We start from the raw sequence: 25,168 nt of genomic DNA, 5'->3' as shown, positions 1-25,168 counted from the left end.
CGATACATGATGTCCATAAACATCGACCATTTACAACTTACACAAACAATCAACTCATACACAGAATCACGTCAAGAAACTCAAGGAGCTATGCAGCCTTCAAGTACATTTTAAAATACTGTAATTCAAATTAATCGCCTCCACCAGTCTGTACTATCGAATCATCGTGCGAGTCTCTATTTACATTGCCTCGTCCTTGTTCCGGAACTCCAGTTACGCCGTTGCCCACCCCGAGATTCTAGTCCTCATCGTTAGGAAACTCTGAAAATCCTTTCGTCTTCAGGCTTCATCTCATCAAGCTGATTTGGGATCTGATTCGAGACTTGGGTAGAGAAGATAGTTGTCTGCAGCAACATCCGGCGGGGTAGACGGACCAGCAAGGTCGGCAGGCCTAATTAATCGGCGTTGACCGTCGACCACAACCTCCGCCTTGATATCGGGCTCGACACACTCGACGGCGATGCGGGCGTTGTAGTCAAACGTTGCCATCAACACCCACGCATTGATACCGGTCATCTCGATGCGGTACTGATACGGGTTGACCCACTGCGAGAGATTCCAGAAGCCCTTCGAAAAGTCCTGTTGGGCTCCCTGGGCTATATCAAGGTAGTAGTTCATAATGCATTCCAGCAATTCCTTGACGGCCGCGAAGCAGCGCTCTCCCGACGTCGTTTCGTCGAGCGGCATGGGGCTAATTTTTCCCTCCTTGAACACCAACCTAGACGTGTCAAAGCCCGCGCGGTTAAAGAACTTCTGTACCTGTCCCTCTAGTCTCTCCTTGCGCTCGATAATCGGGTGATGCCTTCCATCCTTATCGCCCAGCGGATAACGGCGCGGGTCGTACAGGGCAGCCATCGTGACAGTGTCGAAGGAGTTGGCAGATGCGTCCGTATCGTCGGCATACCAGACGAGCAGGACGTAATCGCTCCCCCACTGGTCCTCCACCCAGAGCGGCCAGATACCCCAAGGTTTGGTCTTGAATTCCCCGTATACGTCCTTGCCTCTCTTCTCTGTCTGGCGCTCCGTCTCCTGATAAATCGCCTCCTGATGGCTCTCGTCTTGGGACCAGAGTGCGGGCCCGTTTGGAGGATGGACATTGACCTCACTCTGGATAAAAGGGGGAGCGCATTTCCACAGGTGATCGGTCGCGACGTCCATGGCGCATAAGGTAATCGGGGCATTGTGGGCAAGCTGAAGAGTGTTAAGTCCGAACGTGGCCCGGTAAGCCTGGTGAATGTAGGTCGGATACGGTACGTTCTTCTTAGTCCTTCGATCTTCGGGCACGGCTGTATACGTCCCATCGCTTATTGTCCAACCGGAGCTCATACGCAGCCTGTAATCCTTCGGTGAAGCGAGCTGCCTGTCGAACAGCGAGCGTGTCTTGCGAGCAGGCTTCCATAATTTTGACTGACCTCTTGCAATTCCCATATTGCTTATGTGTACTCGTCTCAGATGACTAAATGATATTACTTATGACTGTCAAGTAGATATGCAACGGTGCGTGCGGCGATAAGTAGAGTATAATAGTAATAATTGGCAACTCCACCACCAAGGCCTGCGGAATACGTCAACTTTTAGGGCGCGTCGAAATAATGGGTGATCGGGATAGGAGCACATTCCTAAGGTCGTAGTCGCGCGGGGCTGAATTCAGACAAACCCCTTTGTCGCCCGCAAAGTTCAAGCAGGCGTTAGAATACAATCGTAGCTTGGGCTTCCTTGTTCTCGGCGATGGTTCCGGTTAGGGCCAACCTCAGATTGACACTTTGGACAATGGCGTTCCATACTGCTTTCATCTCAAAAACTTGTGCAGGAATAAAGCACGATATCGCTTCTAGGAAATCATACAGGTGCTTCAGACTCATTCAAGGGGCATTGTTCTAAATGCTGAAGTAAGCCGACTATGCCTAGAATCGGACTTGCTAGAACCTTACGGAACATAAAACTCGAGTTACGACGAGGTCCTTCTCGTGCGAGGCTGGAAGCACCGGCGGAATCGGGTTCCCCGAGCATCGCTGTTACGACGATCTATTTAAGGAGGTAAGTGGAGTGTGCTAGAGGCTGGGTTATTTCTTTGGGCTGCTAAACACTCACAAATGCATTATGAGCCGAACAAGATATTTGGTATGGCAGACAAATGGCACTCGTCTTCTCACAAGGTCTAGCAAGATACGTACGCTGTTTTAGATAGACTTCACAGCATGGCTGATATTGAGCTTTGTCAACCGTTATATTATTTATCTAGTGACATGCTCATTCTACCTCGACAGAGTAACGGATAAGGCCGGTCTGCTAACCCAATAGCTATTCAAAGTTAACTAGGTCCTAATGTTATAGATGACAAGAATATGTAATGATACGTTGAAAGGGATTTGCCGCCGTAAGCATCCGAAGATGATATATTTACCATAATTCCTAGAGAAATATCGCTTCGTTTTTAGATAAGCTGTATTATTTTATATCCCCTTTACAATATTATATGGTAAATAGTTTGTATTTACGCCGTACATTTCCCTACTGGCCGTTTCGAGAGAAGCCATACTAGCACAAATCAGAACTGATAGTCACGGAATTCCCATAATTTCAAAGCTATATTAGTGATAAGTATTCCCCAGGATCTACTTATATAATGTGTTTCTTTTAATTCGAATGTCGTCGCCGACACCAGTGGTTCCTAATAGATATCTATTCAATGTGACATTTTGAAAGATGAGATATATCGAAGCTGGTTCGATTCTGAAAGTTCTTGCTATGAGGTAAAGGATGAGAAATCTGACGTGCTGGCCGATTTTTCATGATTCATATGCTTACATCCATTTCGTTAAGGAGGACTATTTCTGAACGAGTATGCCACTTTAAGTCTAATGTCTAATGAGGAAAGTCCGTATACATCAGCGGCGTCCACTGCCGCCGCTGCATGAACCAAATAAAGGTATCCACACGGCCGAAGCGGGAATAACCGGAAATATGGATTTACCAAAGTTAGGCCTTTTCTAATTCCCGAAAATTTGGTTGCGCGCAATCCTTCGGCCCAATGCCAGACCCCTATCACCTCGAGGCTCTATTAGTATATGTCTGATGAATGATAATTATCCACACCATCGTATTTTGACTGGAGCGTACCTCACAGGCAACTTAAAAGATTGAAAGATTTAGCAAAAGAATACTTGCGGATTGATCCGTGGAGGTGTGGAGGGCGCTACTAATTGTCTCCCCTTTGACCTATACTTGGCAATGATCCTCGTCTGGCAACTCTCCGACATCATTCCCGGTTTTACGCCTCCATGTCCGACCATAAGCGAAGGTTACATTATTTCTCACCGATCCCATAACTTACATATGTTAGATGGGTAGCTGGTTATATAAACGCACCAAGCCAATCGGCAAGGTTCGATGAAGCCTAGGTAGGAAGCCCGCATTTCGGAACAGGGAACGTAGGTTTTATTCGCACTTCTCGTTCTCTGGCGATTTTTATATCAGTAGATCATACCTTCTCATTAGGCCTCCTAGTGAGATCCCCGAGCGCAACGATTGCGTAACATCGTTTAGTCGTGTGGCCGATTTTGACACGTTGATCTGCCTTTAGACTCGGAACGTCTAAATCTACGCACAGCTAAATTTTGATACCCCGGTAAGGATGGAGCCGAAGAGGAACGGCGGTAGCTTCGCACCCGCTGTAGCTGACGAACGAAAAGATCGCCTAGCCCTTGAAGACGCAATATCCGGGAAATACACGTCGGCGCCGTCCGGCGTTTCGGCAGCGTACTCATCAGCTCCCGCCTTCGATTCTTCCATCACGAAGGCAGAAATACCAGGATCGGTGGAGCAGGAAGAAGTCGTCAACGATGTGCCGCTGGACACTAACACCCCTATTTCCTATCTCTACCTGACGTTCGACACGCCACTGCCATGCCCAAATGCCGGGAGACCGCAGTCGGACCGCGGCGACCTTCCGGCGTGTCCTGACCTTTCTCCATACGTAGACCCGACGAAATGGCCGTTGGCGCGCAAGGGGGTTATGTTGGTTATATCTTGCATGGCTACATGCTTTACGGCGTACGCGGCCGGCGCGTATTCTGAATCTGCGGATCTGATCGCCGTGGAGTTCAACACTACACGCGAGAGCGCTCTGGTCGGCGTGACTACCTTTTGCATCGGCTTCGCTATCGCCCCTATGATCTTGGCTCCGTTTTCGGAGATCAACGGGCGCTACCCCGTCTTCGCCATTGCCGGGGTCATATTTGTAGTCTTTCAGGCCGTCTGCGGCGTGGTCACAAACTTAGCAGGTATGTTGATCGCCCGGTTTTTCACGGGCGTCGGCGGAAGCGTGTTTAGCACCATGGTGGGCGGTGTAATTGCCGACATGTACGAGAAGGAAGACCGCAACATGCCGATGGCCTTCTTCAGCGGCGTCGTCCTGGTCGGTACCGGCCTCGGGCCGCTCGTGGCTGCGGTAATGGTTCAGCAGTGGGGAGGCGAGGGCCAGAAGTGGAAATGGGTATTTTGGCATCAGGGTAAGTCAACAATTCCCTATGCCCACCTTGCTCCCGCTACTAAATACGTCGTACAAAAGGCATGAGGGTGACTGTATCTACATCGGATCGTATGCGATACGTGGCAGCTAACATCCTAGCACCGCAGTTATTATAGATTTTATCTTGATGGTTGCCGTCGTGGCCTTTTTCAAGGAGAGCCGCGGTTCGGTGCTCCTATCGAGAAAGGCAAGAGCATTGAATAAATGGTATCAGCAGCTGGAGGAGAAAGGGGTGTTTGGAGTTTATATTCCTGGATCGAATGGCGACTCGGATATTTTGTCGAGACTGGCGACGACCACGAACGACGATATGTCGGCCACAGAAAAGGGCCTGTCGGCGCCCACATCGGAATCTAAGCTGAAGGGATGTCCAGGGCTGCGGCGAATTAGATGGGCCGTTAAGGAAGACAAGCAGCAGGCGTCCCTCGTCACGATGATAACCGTATCGTTCTTTAGGCCATTCGTATTCCTCTTCACGGAACCCATCGTCTTCTTCTTCTCGCTATGGGTATCTTTCGCGTGGGGCATTCTCTACCTAACTTTCGGGTCTATTCCGCTCGTGTTCCAGAGACAGTACAACTTTAACATCGAGCAGTCCGGCCTCGTCTTTATTGCCATGATCGTAGGCTCCATACTCGCGACTATCCTCGGTATATATCAAGAAGGAATGCTCAAACATCCCAAGTGGCGATCCGCATCAGATTGCTCGGGGACGGACAGCTCGGAAGACAGCCCCGAGGAGATTGATACAGGTACCGGGTTCTGGGCTTTTGTGCGACGGAAATTTCCAGCCCAATCTCCCGAATCGCGGCTTTATTTTACCTGCTTCACGTCAGTGCTGCTGCCGACGGGTCTGTACCTGTTCGGATTCGCGTCCCAGCCGTCGATCCACTGGATGGTTCCTACGTTTGCAATATTCCTCGCTACGATGGGCATCTTCTACGTCTACTTAGCTACATTTAACTACCTAGCAGACGTCTATCAAGCGTACGCGTCATCGGCGCTTGCCGCGCAGTCCTTCTGCCGCAACGTACTCGGTGGGGTATTCCCTCTTGTCACAGGTTTGCTGATCCGAAACCTCGGAGAAGACGCGATGGGTGGGCTGCTGGGCGGAATTGCTACCGTATTGACAATCGTACCGTGGGCTTTGGTCTTGTTCGGAAGCAGAATCCGGGCTCGGAGCTCGTTTGCTATTGTGAGTGTCCTTGATTCGTTTGCAGACTCGGTTCGATCGCTAACAGTAGACAGGCCCTTGAGCAAAAGTGAAGAGAATAGAGCGTAGAGCTTTGTGGATTAAAGAGTGTATAAGCGCGAGCATGCTAAATATAAAGGACATATTGTGCTAAATTTGAGAGGGGAATCTAAAATAGACATTGAAAGACTTCGGAGTAGAATAATATCAAACCGTCGGAGAGAATAGAATTCGAATAAAGTCTATTAAGATGATACCGTCGCTTCATGAACAAATATGAACATATTTGGGACGGGATAGCTGGTATGGTACTCTTAATACTTAGGATGAACTTTTAAGAGAGTTTTCCATGGGATATTAGGCTTGAGACTTAAACATGGAACCACCTTCCGATTACTGTTATTTATTGGTTATACATACCTTCTTATGCCTTCTCAAATAGAACGTTTCATCTACGGAATAGTAAACCTTCTTTTAGCGCATCAACTTATAGATTAGGTATGCACGGATCCGTACCTACCTAGGTATCGAGATATGCACATAAACATGAATCCCTACCCCGCGGTGTACTAATGTTTGGCCCCTCCAAAATGACGATTTTGCAACTTAGCTCTACATGTAAGTATTCTTAAACTTGTCCTGGGACACCCGCAAAATCTACGCCACTCTCGCGATTAACACAGCACAATTAACACAACACAATACCGATCATGGACGAAATTACAAAAATGTCCGGACCTGTTCCGGCAAACTTTGATGCGGAAAATGCAGACAATCTGGAGGATGTAGGACTCCCTAGGTTGTCAATATCTAGATGCATCTGATAGCTAATCCGACTCCACGAGTAACAGATTGAGAAGCAGTTTGCGGTCAAAGGTTTGCGCGAAACCAAATCTGCTTTAAATACAATATTCTAACCTTGGCTCACGAGCGCAGCGGTGCAGCATCTAGAGACATACTGGTCTATTCTGGAAAAGGTAAAAGGTTCTTCGTTGCGACTCACCAAGATGGACGATGATATATATGCCCACCTCAAAGCCGAATTTCCCGAATTCGATCCCGCAGCCACCATTAACGAGGAAGAGATGAAGAGTAAGTCGGGCAAGGAGCGGTGGCGCAAGTTCATGATGGCCTACGACAAGAAGGTCGATGACTACAACTTTGGCACCATGTTACGAACGAGCCCTAGCGTAGAATACGAGAAGGACACGACCATATTTGGTATTGACATTTACCCCCTTGCAAAGTTGAGACAGGGTAAACCCCCTCTGCTAACTCGCCTCCTCTCTAGTCCCGAGGATGCAATTCTACGCCATCGAGATAGCAAGGAATAGGGCCGGCCTTAACGACTGGATCTACGAGAAGGCTAATGGCGCGTGTAAGGCCTAAGGCAATAGCCCTTTTAAACGAGATGGGAAAATATACTCTCGCTATCCCATACGATACGCAAAAGAGGACAAGAGGCGAAGTAGGTAGAAGCGAATAGGAGCGCCGGGGCCCCACGTCGGTAACATGGTCAGAACCTGATATACCTGTAATGCGTGGATAAAAACGTAAATGGACGAATGGCTTCGAGCCCTAATCGGATTACTTAGGCGACCTGGTATCCTAGTGAGCTGTCAAAGATTCGACATTCATGGTAACAGTTGTCGTAATATTTATCATCGTTTTATACGGAGCAAGCCTATTTCGAGACGCCCTTTATTCGAATTAGAACTAGTAAATTGCACTCCAGCTCTTTTGGCGCTATCGGCACCCCGACACCTTGCTTGCAGCTACAAAGCAAGAGCGGACAAAGGCCAACGGTACCGGGAAAGCTGGCGTAGAGCGTCTTAAGTAAATAAATGTGGCCCGACGATAATTCAATTGGAATTCTCGTGATACAATATCTGGGCTGGATCCCAGACGTCGGCTCTCGCTCTTTTGAACAACTGATATCGTGCTAACAGGACACCGAAGCACCACACAACGCAGCGAGGTCCTCTGCCTGTCATGTCTCGACCGAGTCTAAAATCCAGGGACGGATCAAGCCCTCGCTATAGCGAAGACGGAGCGTCCGGCCATGCGCAATCTGCAAGAATCGACTCACAGCGTTTGCAACCATCGTCTCTGAGACACCTTTTCGTATTCGCGACGTGGCGTCACTGCGGAATATTAGCTGCAGGCCTGGTGGCATCGTTGCTAGTGGGCGCTATGAGAGCAGCTTCTGCCATCCTCATAGGCAGAATATTCGCCGTCGTTGCCGACTTCGGATCGGGGAAACTGGACGGCCCAGGCGCCTACGCTCAGGTCTCGTCCTGGTGCGTCATCCTAATGTTGGTTGGCGGAGCGGGAGTGATTGTTAATTTTGCCTTTATGTTCATCTGGTCCATCTTCAGCGAGGTCCAAGTCAGGAATATCCGCCGCAGAGTGTTTGACGCCTTGCTCACGAAGGACATGGCTTGGTTCGATCGCCAGGAAGACGGGATCCCGAGCCTGCTCGTGAGAATACAAACGTACTGCTTATCCTGATCTGGTAGCCGCATAAATCGCTAACCGTTTATTAGACAGATTAGAGAGCTTCAAGTGGCATCTTCGGCGACATTGGGGTCTATAGCAGCCGAGATTGCCACATCGATCGCAAATCTCATCGTCGCATTTTACGGCTCGTGGAAACTCACGCTCGTACTCCTCGCCACGATACCGGCTATCGTCGTCGTACCTTCTCTACTAAGCGGTAAGCTGAAGCTGGCTATTCAAGCGCAGAAGCGAGAGCTCGGCCGGGCATCTAAGCACGCGATATCAGCCTTAACCGCGATAGACCTCGTAAAGGCCTTCAACGCCGTCGACCACGAAGTCTGGCAGTATCTCAAGGTTATACAAAAGTCTATGGATACGTATCTAACTCTGGCCAGGACGAGCGCGTGGCAAGTCGGATACATAAGATTATGGCTCGACGGAATATTCGTGCTGGGGTTTTACTACGGTGCTGTTCTAGTGAACCAGGGGCTAAACCCGGGAAGCGTCGTGACAACATTCTACGCGGCTCTTGGTGCGTTACAGGCCATCTACACCATCGCGCCGACGTACGTCTCCCTGGCGAGGGGAATGGCTGCCGGCCAAGCTCTCTACTCTATAGCTCACAACATCGAAGGCGGACGAAGGATCTATCAAATGATAGGTAGCTACCGCCCTATAAATTGCTCTGGCAAGATCGAGGTTAACGACGTGAGTCTGCCTTAATCGCTCTTCTCCCCTATGTCTAACACCACGGTCTCCAGGTCAGCTTTGCGTACCCGTCAAATCCAACCAAGGTCGTTCTGAACAGATGCTCTTTCATCTTCGATCAAGACCGGCTATGTTTTATCGTTGGGCAGAGCGGCTCAGGAAAGAGCACGATAGGCAATTTGCTAGCGAAATTCTACGAGCCCCTCAGCGGAAACATATTGATAGACGGCCACGCGCTGAAGACTTTAGACTCCGAGTGGGTGCGGAGCAATGTTACACTTATCCAACAGGCGAGCGTCCTCTTCAACGATACAATCTATGCGAATGTCGCCATGGGCCACAGAATACCCACGGAGGTGTCTAGGAAAGGAGTCGAAGCGGCATGCAAAGCAGCCCTGCTCCAGTCAACTCTGATCGAGCTACCCGACGGCCTAGATACGTACGTAGGGACTGGGGGCATCAACCTCAGCGGTGGTCAGAAGCAGAGGCTAGCCGTAGCGAGAGCAAGAATACGCGATCCGCCAGTACTCATCCTTGACGAAGTCACGAGCGGGCTCGACCCGACGAATCGAGGCCTACTTATGGATGGAATTAGGCAGTGGCGACGAGGGAAAACAACCATTATAATTACCCACGAAGTAGCGCAGATCAACGACGACGATTACGTATACGTCATGGAGGACGCGCGCGTCGTACAGGCAGGCTTCCGTTGGGATTTGCAGCGGCAGAGAGACGGCATATTTGCTGTATTAGCGTCTTCGGCTTCAAACGACGAGATCAATGCAGGTAAAGAAGTTTACGCGGATGCGCCAGGGGACAAGGCAAGTGCCGCAGTCAACCTCACGCCGCCGAGGAGCGCCGCATTGCAAGATCCTACTTCTCCAGACTACGTTTGGCCTTTCGGGGGGCCAGACGCCCTCTATCGGCGGAGCGCTACGCCGGACGCAGGTGCATCGGCCATACATGCCCACCAATTTCGGAATGGGAACGAAAACAGGGAACCTACTCGGCTAGGAGGCTTGGATACTCTGGACACGCTCCTAGAGCCCCCTGATTTCTTCCGCAGGAGGCTCTCGTCGCTGTGGTGGCCTGATCATTATCGTCTATTCTACAGCGAGTCTAACCAAAAGAGGCCGCTGAGCAGAAATAGCATACTACGCCTTCAAGAGCTGGGCGACAAGGTGCGGAAAACTCGCGGCAACCCTGCCGACAAGGAACGGCGGCGGGGACCTATGACTACGCCCGTAGACACTTTCGAGACTCGCGACAACGACAGGTCTGAGACACTATCCTTGTGGGCTATCTACAAGACGGTATGGCCACGCCTGGCTACGAAAGAAAGAGTATTCCTCATTGTAGGACTTTTTACGTGCGTCGTGCTCGCGGGCTTGGTTCCGGCTTTTTCGGTCCTATTTGCAAACCTCCTGGCGGTCCTATTTTCAAGCGGAGACAAAATGGCCGCGGGACAGAAATGGGCTCTGTGCCTCTTAGCAATCGCCTGCACAAGAGCAGCAGCGACGTACTTTAATCAGTACCTGATGCAGAGGGCAGGCCAGGCTTGGGTAAACGCCCTGCGTATTCGAGCGCTGAACAGGGTGCTGCGACAGCCCAAATCGTGGTTTGACGAACCGGCTAATTCGGCCGTCCGCATAAACGAGTGCATGGATCGATACGCGGAGGAGATGCGAAATCTTGTCGGGCGTTTCGCTCCGCAGCTGGTACTCGTGACTATCATGGTCGTTAGCACTGTGGTATGGGCGCTGCTCATCTCGTGGCGGCTCACACTCGTAAGCCTCGCGAGCGCGCCAGCCTTCGTCGCAGCCACCCAAGGTCACTCCCTCGTGTCTCAGAAGTGGGAAAACAAATGCCTCAAAGCCGCAGACGATATCAGCGCCATCTTGACGGAAACTTTTATTAACGTGCGCGTCGTTCGGGCCTTGACGTTAGAGCAGTTCTTCTCGAATAAGCACGATAAATGTATTCGCAGAGCTTTCGAACTAGGAGCCGAAAAGTCCGTCTGGACCGCTATCCCGTACGCCTGCTCACAGTCTATGGTCTGGTTTATCTTCGCGCTAACCTTCTGGTACGCGATCGAGCTGCTCACAACTGATCGAGAGCTTACGATCCCCGCCATCCTGCAGGTGGTGAACCTGTTAGTTCTAGGCGTCACTACTGCCTTTAGCATACTGGGTTCTATAACCGGTGTTTCCGCAGCACAAGCAACAGCCTCCCGACTAATCCACTACGCGTACTTACCCCTCGACGCCTCTCACGAGTCGAGAGGCAAGATTCTACTCGTAAACCCCTTTCCAATCAGGATGGAGCGTCTGTCCTTCACCTACCCGTCGAGCAAGCGCACCGTACTTCGAAATCTCACCCTCCGCTTTGACGCCGGCACATCTACCGCAATAGTCGGCCCTTCCGGTTGCGGCAAGAGCACGATCGCGTCTATCATCCTTGGCCTATACGCACCGGACCGGCCGAGAGGTAGGCGGAGCAGCGGGAACCAGCGGCAGCTAACCTTCGCGTCCACGCCAGCAGCTCAACTTGACCTCGCCGGCCTGCGGAGTCATATCGGTTACGTCCCCCAGATACCGCTTCTCTTCCCTGGCACGCTCGCGGAAAACATCGCTTACGGCCTAGCGGAAGACTCCCCGCTGCTCACGCCGGAGAATATTCAGAGGGCAGCCAAGGAGGCAGGCATCCACAACTTCATCCGCACTTCGACGGCCGGCTACGATACGATCGTCGGGGACGGCGGACAGTCGCTCAGCGGCGGACAGGCGCAGCGGATTTGCATAGCCAGGGCCTTGGCGCGGCGACCTAAGCTGTTAGTGCTCGACGAGCCTACGAGCGCGTTAGATACGGTTAGCGCTAGGGACGTGCGGCATACGATAGAGTCTCTCATGCAGTCTTCAAGAACGAAGAGCGTCTATGACGGCGAGGGCGCTGGCACCAGCAGGGGAGAAGAGCTGTCAATTATTGCTGTTACGCACAGCAAGGAAATGATGCGCATGGCGGATCGAATAATTGTAATCGACCAAGGCAGCGCAGTAGAGTCTGGCTCTTACAAGGAGTTATTGGCGAGGAATGGCAAGTTCGCAGAGCTGATGAGCGGCGGTCTCTGGGTTGGAGACAACAGGGAAGATCATTCACAAGGACCGCAGGAAGTAAGGCGCAGCGCGCGGCTGGTTGCAGATGATCTTCCACTACGCAGCATAGGTCGTTCGGACGAGAGCTACTCTGCTACAACACCTGGATGGGTTGGTTTGCGAGACGTGCAGTGGGGAGACAATCGAGGTCCATCTACCGGCGTCTTGAGCCCTCTCACAAGCCCGTTCGGCGCGTCTCGACGAAAGGAGCGTAGGGACGATGGCGATGACGATTAAAACATAATGTACGAGAATATCTTAGGTATTCCGTCCTTGTAGATAGAAGGATAGATCGTAATGGGTATTAATTAAAAAGTAATTGCTGTACGACATGAACATCTGGGCGAAACGTTTCTCATGTTTCTAAATCCGTAAAGTGTATCAGCCACATGCTCATACGAGCTTAATAAGCTTTGCTGCTAGAAGGCCCTTTAATATGTAATGATTTACATAACTAGAATTTACATAACTCAACCTAAGAAATAAATTATATTCTTATTGATTTTCAAATGTTTAAATTAAATTTTTTTTAAGATGATATCTGTAAAGAGTCATAAGTTACCTCCTTTATAGGTGGCTGGCTATTGTGTTAGTTTGTGATACCTAACATGTGGCTTTGCTGAGATTTTTTTTTTCTCTCTACCAAACCTTTGTTGCACACAATGATTTGATTAGAGCCAACAGGATCTCAAGCTGTAAAGATCAGTTTGCAGCTATTTACATTAGGCGTTTCCGGTGTCAAAGTGGCAATAGCTACAGCTTGATAGAAATGGACTTTTAGGCCATGTGACTGGCTTGTCAAATCAAAATTCCCAACCATATCCGCCTAGCCTGTTGGTTACTACGACGTGCGTAAATTCGGTATGTTTAATTGCATCCTACCTGATCCATTATGAGTTACATAGGCAGATATCCGACTTTAATCTTTTAGGGACAGTTTATTAACAATCCTGACAGTACTTGTTTACAAATCTGCGAATTGTCAATACTGCCTTTTGCAAGCTTGATTGAATACTCACCCGTCCCATACCGGCGGTCCGGGAATCGTGTAATTCTGCGACAGGTTAGATTCGGCACAGAAAAGGGTCTGGCATATTCCTACCGTTTGTGCCTTTATCTCATCCGAGTAGATGTCAATCCTGATCGACGGATCTGATACTGTTAGTCACTTTCGCTGATATGGGGGCGACACGTACCATCTTCCTTATACGTCCCGGGGAACTTGGCGAAATACTCGGGTGACGGTACCGCCGTCCCTGTTCCGGTGATGTTCAGATGCGCGCACTCGGGATAGAATTGTGGCTTATTCTCTATATGTATACTTAGGATCTCATGCCTAATAATGTAGAGTCCCGGCTTGATGGTCGCCGGAATTGTAGCAGACCACAGGTCCGGAGATCCATCCCAGTTCTGGAACTGTTTCTGATACCATATACCCTCTACGATGTTGCCCTCCACCAAGCCCGCCTCCCAGATCTTGAAGAAGTCTAGCTGGTTCACGTCGACGTCCTCGCATGACTCCCCGCAGTCGGCGAGCCAAACCGACATGGGCCCATACGGATGCAGCCAATACCAATAGACCGCCGTAATGTTATCCCCGGCTGCGATGGGAATATATGACGGCGGCGCCGTGCCTGGGGTGTTGCAGGCCAGGCCAGTATCGTTTACGAAGAATACCGGATCGATGCTCGCCCATATCCTCTGAACCATCCAAGGCTTGCCCTGCTGGTCTTCCAACGGCTCGTCCGGGCTGTATCTGTAACTCTAGTTAGCGTCGGCATCGAACATCAGCAATACAAAATATTACCCCCTATACCAAGTGTCGCCAACAGTGTAGTTTGCAAGGCCGCCGTGAGCAGCGACGGAGCTAGCGAGAAGCGCTAGCGCTGCTAAAAGGATCTGGCTGGCCATAGTGGGATATGCTTTAACGGTGAGGGCCTGACGATTCTGGCAGCCGAGGCAGCATCACTAAGGAAGGAAGTTCAAGAGGCTACCGCAGCAACTACCGGTTGCCAAGAACCTGGGGAAGCTTGCCGCTTCTGCTTGAAGTATTTGAACCATCTTGGAAGTATGGCCAGATTCTGCAGACAAGTTCGGCCACGCTCGAGGGCGCAGTGGCGCGACGCTTTAACTTCGTGCGGTAATTCGGAGCGTCTAGCAAGCGGCTGGATGCAACCTCGTCTCCGGCTATTTCAAAGGCTGCCACCTTCGCATCTTTGGGGTTTACAGGTTCTAAGAATAGTAATTTTCCAATTAGCCACGTTTAAATACTCTAAAAGTTTTTTAAGCTCTATTTTACGAAACCACGCCAAGGATGAGGAACTCTCATAAGAACCGTCAGAGGAGATAGGCGTGTCTATGTATGAGTACCTATTAGTCTGGGTTGTCCCTTTACCCAGTCTACTCTTACGCTGATAAAAATGAGCAAGGTTGAGAATTGTATAATTTTTCGACACAAGCCTTGAAACTTGAGTTCCTCCTAACGACTCTTTGTAAACCCTATATCGACAGTATTAATACTATAAACGTGTCCGGGATTTCTTGGGTATATTGATATTCATCACCCGATGCTACCCTACGCAAAGCTCCTGCGCGTCCCAACAGCACCAGCGATATTAGCCATATTACCCAATCTCCCCACGTTTGGAGATGTGGAGTCTCCCATGCTAAACGCTCACCCGTCATCATCCCCAAAGTGCCAAGCGGATCTCGGTGCAAGGGGTCAATCTCGCCACGCGCGACGCAGTGGTTAAACGCGCCACTCTCGTCGAACCGTCAGATCAAAAAGCCTGTATTGCGTCGTTTAGAGTGGTGCCTCCCGATGTCTCGACTTGGCTAGAGCCGCTCGACCCCTATCGACTCGGAAATGGGAGACACCAAGCCACTCCAGTTCAGGCATTCGGAAATCAGCCGGAATGCGACGATGCGACGAGACATAAGTCGTCCCGCATCAAAAGCCAAGCCTAGCGACATATAAGAATCGTCTCGATGCCCCCAACCGCCCTTTACTAACCAGCGAAGCACACTATCCCACCTCATCCCAGATTCTAGAAACAGCGCCCAAGATGATGCGCCGTCTGACTTCCGCCCTCCTTCTGGGCTCCGCGGCTACCGCACTGCCGTTCGCCGACATCTACGAGCGCCAGAACACCACCGCCTGCTCCGTAAAGGACACCTACCCGGTTGTGAACTTTGCTCAGCTGCCCGACCCTTTTACTTTCGAGGACGGAACGAAAGTCGCTAGCAAGGACGACTGGACATGTCGTCAACAAGAGATTAGCAAGCTCCTACAGCAGTACGAGCTAGGCGCCTACCCCCCGCCTCCCGACAAGGTTGAGGCTTCTCTTTCCGGAAGCACCATGTCCGTCAAGGTTACAGTCGGCTCCAAGTCGGTCACCATTAGCACCTCCATCAAGAAGCCTAGCAGCTCTCCCGGCCCCGCCATCATCACCATCGGCGGTTCATCGCTGCCCATTCCCGGCACCGTGGGCACTGTCGGATTTAACAATGACCAGTTCGCCTCCCAGGCTTCCGGCCAGTCCCGCGGCCAGGGTGATTTCTACACTCTCTTCGGAAACACCCACTCTGCCGGTGCTCTTACTGCGTGGGCTTGGGGTGTCGACCGCGTCATCGACGGTCTTGAGCAGCTCGGCGCCGACAAGACCGGTATCGACCCCAAGAGGCTAGGAACTACGGGCTGCTCCCGTAACGGAAAGGGTGCTTTCATCGTCGGAGCCCTCGCCAACCGTATCGCTCTGACCCTCCCGCAAGAATCCGGTTCCGGTGGCGCTGCCTGCTGGCGTATCTCCGACTCCGAGCATAGCAAGGGCAAGAACATCCAGACCGCCGGCGAGATCGTCGGAGAGAACGTTTGGTTCAGCCAGAACCTAAACCAATACACTTCCAAGACCAACACCATGCCCGAAGATCACCACTTCCTTGCTGCCCTCGTCGCTCCTCGCGGTCTCCTCGCCTTCGAGAACGACATCGACTGGCTCGGCCCCGTCAGCACGACCGGCTGCATGAAGGCGGGACGTCTCATCTACAAGGGTCTTGGCGTTCCCACCAACATGGGTTTCTCCCTCGTCGGCGGCCACAGCCACTGCTTGTTCCCATCCTCGCAGCAGGCCGAGCTTACTGCCTACATCAACTACTTCTTGCTCGCCGGTACCACGGCTCCTCCCGAGGTCGAGAAGAGCAGCGCCAGCGTCCCCGTCACCGACTGGGCCCCGTGGACTGTTCCCACTCTTGCTTAAGCGGGTAAGCGGGTAAGCGGGTAAACGATAGCGGAATCTCTTGTATATAGCATGCCGCGATAGCAGAGTGCCAAACTGTACGGTTTTGCTTTTGGTTATCTAGTCGTACGTACGCGAACGGTAATAAAAGCCGCCTGTCAAATTCCAGACTATTTCTTAATTACATGTGATTTGCGCTTAGCCACGTAGCCACTCCTTTACCGTCGCTGCCAGATCTTCCTCCTGCAACCCGAGTAAGCCAATCGCATTTTTGTCTCCTAAAACTGCGCGACCAGCACCATCCGCGTAGATGCGACTCCGCAAGAAGTTGGAGAATGCGCTGTAATCCCCCTTGCTTAGCTTCTCCAGTCCGATTTTCTCCTGCTCTGCGGTGCTGGCGTGTTCTACCTTCCACTTCTCGCCCGTCTCCGCTTCCACGATCTTTAGAATCTGGTTTTGGGACGGATTAAATGACGCGATCGTGAGATACTGGTTGGCTGTCTTCTCCGGCTGCGACAATATAGCACCGATAGCCTTGCCGATAAACGCCAAATTCGATGCCTGGACTGGTTCGTCTCCGGAGTCGTAGATGGTCGCAGTCTTCGTGTCCTTATTAAACCCTACGGTTCCGTATTTAAGCCCCTACGCAGCTCGTCAGCGCCTATAATTATTTTTGGGATGACTTTATGCGTACCCAATCGAAGAAGATTCCGGTGGAGACGCCGGTCCACGTAAACCACGGATTCTCCTGAGACTTGCTAACGATATAATCGAGAGCCTGGACCTTGCCCTGGAGGATTTTTCCGATCGATGTACCTTCTACGATTCTCGTATTGATGCCGAACTCGGATGGGATGAACCGCTTCACCTTGGCGGCGATAGCGGCGTCTACCAGCGGGACCTGACCGCCGACAGCTACTGTCGCGATCGTAGATACGACCGCATCTTGCCCTTGAAGCGCGGCAGTTAACCCCTCGACAGACTGATAGTTAACCTTTTTAGTGGTTACTCCAGGGGGGAACGTGGCTGTCGACTCCTCACGCGCGAACGCGGTAACCTTGAAGCCAGCTTTAAGCAGTTCTTGGACGACTTCCTTTCCCAAATTCCCCGACGCCTAATAAGATATTAGCAAGATTGCGAGCTTGTTTAAATCTACTCACCCCAATTACAACCACGTTCTTGATAGAATCCGCCATGGTTTGTCTAAATAATTGGCTGCGAGTTTGATTCGGGGTCCTAGCAGATTGAGGGGGTTTATGTTTAACAAAGACAGGTTAATTGCCGGACCTGCGAGACTATTTATGCTACGAACCGCTAGCCAAGCGGGGGACTATCATGCGTGATCTCAATTACCTAGGCGTGCTCGGAGAACTCGAGCCAAGTCTGGAACTCCCGAGCGATCGATCAGGGTGATTCGTTAGTAGAGACAACAATGCCGCATATAATTGGACAGAGGTGAGCTCATAAGAGGTAGTAGATTCGTAATCCATGCACCACAAGCCGAGAGATTTATTAGGTGTACGTTATTGATAATCAAACTCAGTTATTCAGAAAGATTCGATAATAGATTCAAGTTAATGATTATGGTTTGATTAATAATGTTGCGGTTCGAACAACATACCCGCTCCCGCCAAGAAGTAGCAGAATCGGTAATAGTAGTTTTAACCGCTATATTGCTTCTTCCTAAAGTCCGCCGCCGTGGTTATTATCCGATTTAGCATCCGGCTAGCCCCTGATTCTAGTTGGAGTTTTCTACTTTGCGGCTTATATTCTTGAATGTAATCAGGTATAAGATAGCATTCGTACGTCTCATTAGACGACTATCAAAGTACGAGATAGCGCCGTTTATGTCACGGCGAATACTCGATCTTGAATTATTGACGACCAAGTTCTCGTCTTAAAGCGGCTTAACTACTCGTATCGCTCAAGCTAAGAATATAATAATAGTTTCGCACCGGACTGCGCCTCTCGTTATTGATGCAAAATTGCTTTACCGCCACGACCGAAACTGCTCTCCCGCAGATCCAGACCTTGATTCGGCACTTTCACTCAAATAATACCCCTATTAATTTCACCCAGCACGGTCACGACGATGCCGACTTGTCCGGTTCGCCCTATCGTAATCAGCTCTTCCGAAAGTGGGGACCCGGAGGTAACATCCACTTCGGCTCCGAACTAATCAGGAAACCAATACACAACATCGGCGGTGATCCGCTAAGAGTATTAGAGGAATTTGAAAAGAATGTAGTTAAAAGGGCGTAACATAACGAAAGAATTTCGAATCCCGGTTTTAGGTCATTTGAGATGAGTAATATTTTATTAAACGCGGCTGCAATCGTGGAAAAGGTATCTACGATGGGATCACGCTGCGGGATAGATAAGAAGTTCAGTGACCCCCAGAGAGTCATAGTAATTGTATTGGGTTAACAATCTGCACCTGCGTTCCGCAGTCTCCTTCCCGGAAATGAATGCCTTACCAACTTCAATCCCAGGTCCGCATCGAGACTTTCTATGCGCTGACCTCCGTCAGTTGTCCTAATCCTCCTCATCCTCGTCGTTCTCCTCGTCCTCAATCTCGTCTTCACTCTCTTCTCCAGCCTTCACCCGGCTTTCCTTCCCCGCGTCCAAGATTTTGGTAGATACAACTGCTATCGCAGCCATTTCCCCGGCTTCCGCCTCTACTCCCTCGTCCTCTCCGTTGCCGCTCCCGGAACTGTCGTCCACGATGCTCTCGATGTCCTGGCCCAGTTCTTCGATGAAGCTACGAATATGGGCCGCCTTCGCATATCGCCATCTTGTGCCCCAGTAGCGCACACGCATCGCCACCTCCTCCTTGATGACCTTACGCTCGGACTGGCTCCAATCCAAGTATGTGATGCCGGCTAGGAAGGTCCACCAAATGTATCGCGCCCGCGGGCGAGCATCCGTGAGAAAGTGAAGGGGGCGATTGTGTAGGTCCATGAGGCAACTGATGCCATGTACATCGGCGTCGAACATGCCCACAGACTTTGTAAAGTTGCTAGAACAGACAACGACCTTGTACCCCTTGGGCTCGGTTGTACTCCACGCCCGCATCAAGGCATGGTCCGCAGGGTCAGGGACGTCCGGGACAATCGCGAGGTGGCCTTTGTCCAGGGCCTTTTCGACCTTCGTGCTGAGTAGCAGGCCGTTCAGAGGGGAAAACAGCTCCTCCCTAGCGCCCGGGCCGAATATTTCGTCCATCAAGCACTCAGACTTGCATGGGAACAGGTGCGCGGCGGTGATAAGCTCTTCATCCATCTTCTTGCCCAAAACCGGATCCCATATTGCGCCGCGCTTCCACTGCGGCGGATGGTAGGCCTTGATGAGGGCCTTCCGGAAATTGGACTGGTCCGTCGTTTCTCTTCGGCCACTGCCCGCCGTCTTCACCCCGAAACCCAGACTCGAGGTGTTGAAGAGTTTGACAAACATACTCCGATTCTTCTTGTCCTTGTCCTTGGGGTCGGTCGGGTCGAACTCGAGGCGGGATGACAGCGTTTGCGAGATTTGCCGCCATTTCTCGGCGGCCTTTTGCTCCGCGAGGAGCTGGGCTCGCTTCGAGTCCCATTCCAAACGCGCGTCTTCGTCGCCGGCCTCCGACTCGATATCACCTGCCTCAATAATACACTCCAGGCGTTTGCCCTCCATCGTAGAAATCTCAGCTGTCTGCGTCCAAAACTCAGAGTCGTATGAGTTTGCATGCTTTATCCGCTTCCTCGCTGCGGACAACTCGTCCTGAATCGAGGTCTTCCGTTTTTGAACATCTAGAAGTGAGGTCGTGCGAGACGGCACGAGATGGGGTGGGCTGGTGGTCGTGGTCTTCTTCACAGAAGAAGAGCGTACAGGGACCTTCGGATTATTGGACATGGTTGGGTCAAAAAACGTTTAAGAGCGAGGAAATACGTGAGAAAAGGAGTATGAGACTTGCAGCTCTACTACGTGGAGGGCGTCGGAGTCGTTTTTATAAGCAGCTCAACAGAAAAGAGTTTGGTTTAAGCATAAAGCCTTTACAAAAAAATAACTTTGGTGGTGTGGTGGTACTACGTAATTACTAGCTATACTGAAAATTACTGGGCTTTGCGAACTTTACTCAATTAACATCACTTTATACTTTACAGTGGTTAACCGTGTAAAAGTACGATGCGCGAGGAACCAAAAGCCGCCAAAGCGACAAAATGCTAAAACACTTCGTTAGTTTAAACCGTCAAATACCAAAAATGCACAGTATACAGTACAGTGCTTATGGGTTATTTACACAGTATACGTAAAAAAAGTTGTAAATTTTAAAATAAAATAAAAGAAAATAAATTAAAATAAAATAAATTTATAATTTAATTATTATAATTTTAATTTAAAATATTATTATTTAAATGTTTTTATTTTATTTATTTTTAACGTTATTAAAAAAATATAAATATACGTTAATATTTATATATATTATTATATATATATTTAAAGTTTTAAAAAATTTTATATTTATATAAAATTTTATTATAAAAATAAAATATAAATTAATATTTATAATTTTTTTATTTATATATAAAAATATTTTAAAAATAAATATTTTTTATATTTTTTTTTAAATATTATATAAAGTTATTTTTAAGTTTTTATATTTAATAAATTTATAAATTTATAATATTTTTATTTATTTAAAAATTTAATAAATTTATTAATTATTAAAATATTATTAATAAATAATATTTAATTGGTTATTTAATTATAAAATTATTTTATAATAATTTATTAATTTATAAATAAAATTATAAAGTTTATTAATTTTAATTAATTATTTATATTTTTATAAAATAATTAATTATATAAATATAATTTTTATAAAAATAATAATATAATAAATAATATAATACTTTTTAAAAATATTTTTATTTTAAATATTATTTTTTATATATAAATATTATTTTTTTAATATTAATTAATAATTAATTAAATAATTATAAATAATAAAATATTTAAAATAAAAAAAGTTAAAATATATTTATTAAATAAAAGTCGTGTATTAAATGACTTATTTAATTAAATAACTTTATTTAATCATATGATTTTATTTAATTATATGATTTAAATTTTAATATAAATACTTTTTATGGTCGAATACATTTATTTTACATAACTTTAACCACATTAAATATAAGTCATTTTTTTCATTTTATTATAACATCATTTAAACCATAACATTAAATTTAATATAAAAGTTTAATTTAAGTTTAAAGTTAATAACTTTATTTATTATTTTAAAATAAATTAAATTATTTTAAAATTATTTAATAATAATAAATAACGGATAATTTTTAAATTTAATATGCGTTAAATATTATAAAATAATAATTTATATTTATTACGTATAAAAAAACTTTTTTTTTAATAATTTTATTATTGTTTTTTTATATTTTTTAATTTTTTATTTTAATATATTTTATATTATTTATATAATTATTTAAAATAGTTAAAACTTTTATTAATTATATTAATGTTAAATATAAAAATTATTATATAAATTTTTTAATATTTTTAATAAATATTTTAAACGTTAAAAATATTTTTATAATTATATTTATTAAAATTTTTTAATATTATTTTTTCGAAAAAATATTACGTTTAAACTTTTTTAATTAATAAAATAATTAATAAAGTAATTAATAAAGTAATTAATAAAATAATTAATAAAGTAAATAATAAATAAATGATAAAATAATTAATAAAAAATTATATGTGTTTACGTAAAAAATACTTAAAAATTAATAAAATCATTAATAAAACTTTAATAAATTAATAAAATTTAACATTTATAAATTTAATTAACCGTATTTTACATTGTTTTTACATTATTTAAGTGTTTTTATTAAATATATTTTTTTTAATTTTTACATTTTAAAATTAATTAATTAAATATATCGTTTTTAACTTTTACATTAATAATGTATTTAAATTAAATGTATTTATTTAACGTTTTTAATTGTTAACTTTATAACATTTAACTTTATAACTTTTAACCTTATAACCATATGCTTACATAATTAACCAAAATGACAATAACTTTACAAATGGTTAATTTAAAAAATGACCGATATTTAAAAATAAAAATAAAATTTAAAAAAATAATAAAAAATAATATAAAATAAATAAAAATAATAATGAAAAATAATAATAAAAAATAAATTTAATAAAAAATAATAAAAAATAATAAAAAATAAATATAATAAAAAAAAAATAAAAAAAAAAAAAATTAAAAAATAAAAAATAAATTTTTTTTTTTTTTTTTACAAGGTAACCGCCTTTAAGACTTAAAAGTTTAAGCGGTTTTTTCGGAAAAATTTAACGGACAGTTTTTTTTTTTTTTTTTTTTTTTTTTTTACTTTTTTTTTTTTTAACTTTTAATTTTTTTTTAACTTTTACTTTTTATAACAAAATTTCGAAACGGATTAAAAACTTGTAACTGTTTATTAATGAAATTTTAAAAATATTTTATATAATAAACGTTTATAAAAAATTTATAAAAATAATTTTTAAAATTAAATATTTAATTATTTTAAATTTATTAATTATTATTTATTAATAAAAAATTATAAATTTTTTAAAATTTATAACGTTATTTTTTTTTATAAATTTAATATATATATTATTATTATATATAAAATTTTTATAATATTAATTTAATTTTAATTTTTTAATAAAAACGTTTAAAATTTAATGAAAATATTAACCATTTTTTATAATATAAATAATTTAATATTTATTAAAAAGTTTAAATAATAATAAGTTTTTTTATTATTAAAATTAATAATAGTTTATTAATGTTATAAATTATTATTATTATAAGTTTTATTTTTTATTTTTTTATAATAATTATAAAATAAAAAAAAAAATTTTTTAAAAATTAATATTAAATTTAAAATATTTTTATAAATAATTAAATTTATTTAAATATTTATATTTATAAAATTATAAATTTATTTTAAATAATTATAATATATAATTTTTAAAATTTTTTTTATAAATTATATTATTATTTATTAAATATATAAACTTTGGTTATATATTTATAATCGGCGGCGTTATTATTTTAAATTGCGATATTATTTTATATTATTTAATAATTTTATTTAATAATATATAAAATAAAATCAAATATTATTAAAATAATAAATTTAATTATATTTTATTTTATTAATATTTTTTAATAAATTTGTTAATGTTTAAAATTTTAATTATATTTTTAAAATTATATTATAATAATAAATAAAAATATAATAATAAAAAATACGATAATTTTAATAAAAAATTATAAGTATTTAATAATTTGTATAATTGTAAAGTTTTGTTTAATGTAAAATTTAATAAATTAAAAAAAAAAAGAAAAGATTTTTTTCGTGGGTTATTTTAATGATATAATTAACGTATAAATAAAATAAATATGGTAATTTATTTAATAGTTTATATAAGTTATTATAATAATAATGTTTATTAATAACTTTTTTATAAAAAAGTTTTTAACGTTTTTATTAATTTAATTTATTGTAAATGTATTACATTTTTTTATTATATCGTTAATTTATTACATTTGTTACATTATTAATTTATTACATTAATTTATCGCATTCCATTATACCAATTTATTACATTAATTTATTACATTTTATTATATTAATTTATTATATTTTAAAGTTTTTTATTAAGTTTAAATTATTATAAAAAAATTTATAATTATTTTTTTAATATATTTATAAGTGTTATTTATATTTTGGCATTTTTGGTTTTATTTTTTTTAATTATTAATTCGTAACTTTTAAATTTTTTTAATAATGGTTTTAACTTTTTTAATATAATTATAAATATAATTAATACTTTTTTTTTTTAATTTTTTTAAGTTATATATTATTTACTTTAATTAATTATATTTTTATATTTTATTTAATATTTTTACTAATTATATAATTTTTATAAATTATTAAATATTTTTTTTTATTAAAACATTTTATATTTTAAATTATTTAATTATTTACGTAAAAAATTAAAAACTTTTTTAAATTTATTTAACTTTTTGGTTTAATTTATATATATTTATTTTATTTATTATTAATTTTATAAAATTTTTTTTAATATATTATTAATAACATTTTTAATATTTTTTATGTACGTTTTTACATTTTTAATATTATTATTTTTATTATTTATTATAATATTTTTATTATTAATTTTTTCGTTATTTTTAATAATAAATATAAAAATATTAAAATTATAAATATTAAATATAAATTTTACCGCATTTTTATATAATTATACTTTTAATACTTTTTTTTATTTTTTTATTTATTATTAAAATATAAAAATTTTTTAATACTTTAAAAATTATATAATTTATATTAATTTTAATGTTAATAATATTTCCGTAATATTATTTAATAATTTATTAAATTTTAATAAAAAATCTTTATTTATTTATATAACTTCGAAATATTTTTTAATTAAAACGTATAATAAAATTTTTTTACATTATTTAAAATCCCAATTATTTTTTAATTTAATTATGTAAACTTTTTATAATTTTAATATTATTTTATAATATAATAAACCGTTACTTAATTAACCATAAAAATTAAATTTTACCAATATATTAATAACTTTTTTTAAATTAAACCATTTTTTTAATTTTTAGTTAGGGTTAGGGTTAGGGTTAGGGTTAGGGTTAGGGTTAGGGTTAGGGTTAAGGGTTAGGGTTAAGGGTTAGGGTTAGGGTTAAGGGTTAGGGTTAGGGTTAAGGGTTAAGGGTTAGGGTTAGGGTTAGGGTTAGGGTTAGGGTTAGGGTTAGGGTTAG

At 43.1% G+C, this 25,168-nt stretch overlaps 8 protein-coding genes across 8 annotated transcripts; 4 read left to right on the top strand and 4 right to left on the bottom strand.

Annotated features, from left to right (window-relative positions):
- Window positions 1-204: 204 nt before the first annotated feature.
- F4817DRAFT_113717 (uncharacterized protein) lies at window positions 205-1,578 on the bottom strand. Its single transcript, XM_049297511.1, has one exon. The coding sequence runs from the start codon at window positions 1,426-1,428 to the stop codon at window positions 295-297; it is 1,134 nt and encodes a 377-aa protein (XP_049158732.1). The 5' UTR covers window positions 1,429-1,578; the 3' UTR covers window positions 205-294.
- Window positions 1,579-3,634: 2,056 nt separating this feature from the next.
- On the top strand, window positions 3,635-5,797 carry F4817DRAFT_358882 (MFS general substrate transporter; the record flags this gene model as incomplete). Its single annotated transcript, XM_049306082.1, has 3 exons — window positions 3,635-4,511; window positions 4,639-5,726; window positions 5,780-5,797. The coding sequence occupies 3 exons, from the start codon at window positions 3,635-3,637 to the stop codon at window positions 5,795-5,797; spliced, it is 1,983 nt and encodes a 660-aa protein (XP_049158731.1).
- A 654-nt stretch (window positions 5,798-6,451) lies between these two features.
- On the top strand, window positions 6,452-7,112 carry F4817DRAFT_316088 (putative polysaccharide biosynthesis protein; the record flags this gene model as incomplete). Its single annotated transcript, XM_049300622.1, has 4 exons — window positions 6,452-6,508; window positions 6,575-6,599; window positions 6,660-6,944; window positions 7,015-7,112. The coding sequence occupies 4 exons, from the start codon at window positions 6,452-6,454 to the stop codon at window positions 7,110-7,112; spliced, it is 465 nt and encodes a 154-aa protein (XP_049158730.1).
- Window positions 7,113-7,355: 243 nt separating this feature from the next.
- F4817DRAFT_113658 (P-loop containing nucleoside triphosphate hydrolase protein) lies at window positions 7,356-12,420 on the top strand. Its single transcript, XM_049297510.1, has 3 exons — window positions 7,356-8,218; window positions 8,270-8,930; window positions 8,984-12,420. The coding sequence occupies exons 1-3, from the start codon at window positions 7,716-7,718 to the stop codon at window positions 12,317-12,319; spliced, it is 4,500 nt and encodes a 1,499-aa protein (XP_049158729.1). The 5' UTR covers window positions 7,356-7,715; the 3' UTR covers window positions 12,320-12,420.
- A 523-nt stretch (window positions 12,421-12,943) lies between these two features.
- Window positions 12,944-14,287, bottom strand: F4817DRAFT_113575 (glycoside hydrolase family 61 protein). Its single transcript, XM_049297509.1, has 5 exons — window positions 13,890-14,287; window positions 13,279-13,838; window positions 13,185-13,234; window positions 13,102-13,136; window positions 12,944-13,054 (listed from the first exon to the last, which is right to left on the bottom strand). The coding sequence occupies exons 1-5, from the start codon at window positions 13,991-13,993 to the stop codon at window positions 13,024-13,026; spliced, it is 780 nt and encodes a 259-aa protein (XP_049158728.1). The 5' UTR covers window positions 13,994-14,287; the 3' UTR covers window positions 12,944-13,023.
- An 860-nt stretch (window positions 14,288-15,147) lies between these two features.
- F4817DRAFT_358880 (carbohydrate esterase family 15 protein) lies at window positions 15,148-16,338 on the top strand (the record flags this gene model as incomplete). The annotated part of the gene is made up of 1 exon (XM_049306081.1): window positions 15,148-16,338. One exon carries the CDS (start codon window positions 15,148-15,150, stop codon window positions 16,336-16,338), a length of 1,191 nt encoding a protein of 396 aa, XP_049158727.1.
- Window positions 16,339-16,515: 177 nt separating this feature from the next.
- Window positions 16,516-17,513, bottom strand: F4817DRAFT_316084 (NAD(P)-binding protein; the record flags this gene model as incomplete). Its single annotated transcript, XM_049300621.1, has 3 exons — window positions 16,516-16,959; window positions 17,012-17,431; window positions 17,478-17,513. The coding sequence occupies 3 exons, from the start codon at window positions 17,511-17,513 to the stop codon at window positions 16,516-16,518; spliced, it is 900 nt and encodes a 299-aa protein (XP_049158726.1).
- A 759-nt stretch (window positions 17,514-18,272) lies between these two features.
- Window positions 18,273-20,416, bottom strand: F4817DRAFT_338125 (uncharacterized protein). The gene has a single exon (XM_049303387.1). It carries the CDS (start codon window positions 20,200-20,202, stop codon window positions 18,853-18,855), a length of 1,350 nt encoding a protein of 449 aa, XP_049158725.1. The 5' UTR covers window positions 20,203-20,416; the 3' UTR covers window positions 18,273-18,852.
- Between the last annotated feature and the right edge of the window lie 4,752 nt (window positions 20,417-25,168).

The sequence above is a fragment of the Daldinia loculata genome (assembly GCF_022478755.1).
Source record: "Daldinia loculata strain CBS 113971 unplaced genomic scaffold F4817scaffold_26, whole genome shotgun sequence".
NCBI classification, from domain to species: domain Eukaryota; kingdom Fungi; phylum Ascomycota; class Sordariomycetes; order Xylariales; family Hypoxylaceae; genus Daldinia; species Daldinia loculata.
This window is presented reverse-complemented; position numbering and strand designations above follow the sequence as displayed.

Excerpts from the sequence above, each read along its gene's own strand:
- F4817DRAFT_113575 (XM_049297509.1), bottom strand. The coding sequence starts at position 13,993 with ATGGCCAGCCAGATCCTTTTAGCAGCGCTAGCGCTTCTCGCTAGCTCC. Across the intron at positions 13,235-13,278 it reads CGGGACGTATAAGGAAGATG|ATCCGTCGATCAGGATTGAC; the intron begins GTACGTGTCGCC and ends TAACAGTATCAG. Across the intron at positions 13,137-13,184 it reads ATGAGATAAAGGCACAAACG|AATTACACGATTCCCGGACC; the intron begins GTAGGAATATGC and ends AACCTGTCGCAG.
- F4817DRAFT_113717 (XM_049297511.1), bottom strand. The coding sequence starts at position 1,428 with ATGGGAATTGCAAGAGGTCAGTCAAAATTATGGAAGCCTGCTCGCAAG.
- F4817DRAFT_113658 (XM_049297510.1), top strand. The coding sequence starts at position 7,716 with ATGTCTCGACCGAGTCTAAAATCCAGGGACGGATCAAGCCCTCGCTAT. Across the intron at positions 8,219-8,269 it reads CTGCTCGTGAGAATACAAAC|ACAGATTAGAGAGCTTCAAG; the intron begins GTACTGCTTATC and ends ACCGTTTATTAG. Across the intron at positions 8,931-8,983 it reads GCAAGATCGAGGTTAACGAC|GTCAGCTTTGCGTACCCGTC; the intron begins GTGAGTCTGCCT and ends CACGGTCTCCAG.
- F4817DRAFT_338125 (XM_049303387.1), bottom strand. The coding sequence starts at position 20,202 with ATGTCCAATAATCCGAAGGTCCCTGTACGCTCTTCTTCTGTGAAGAAG.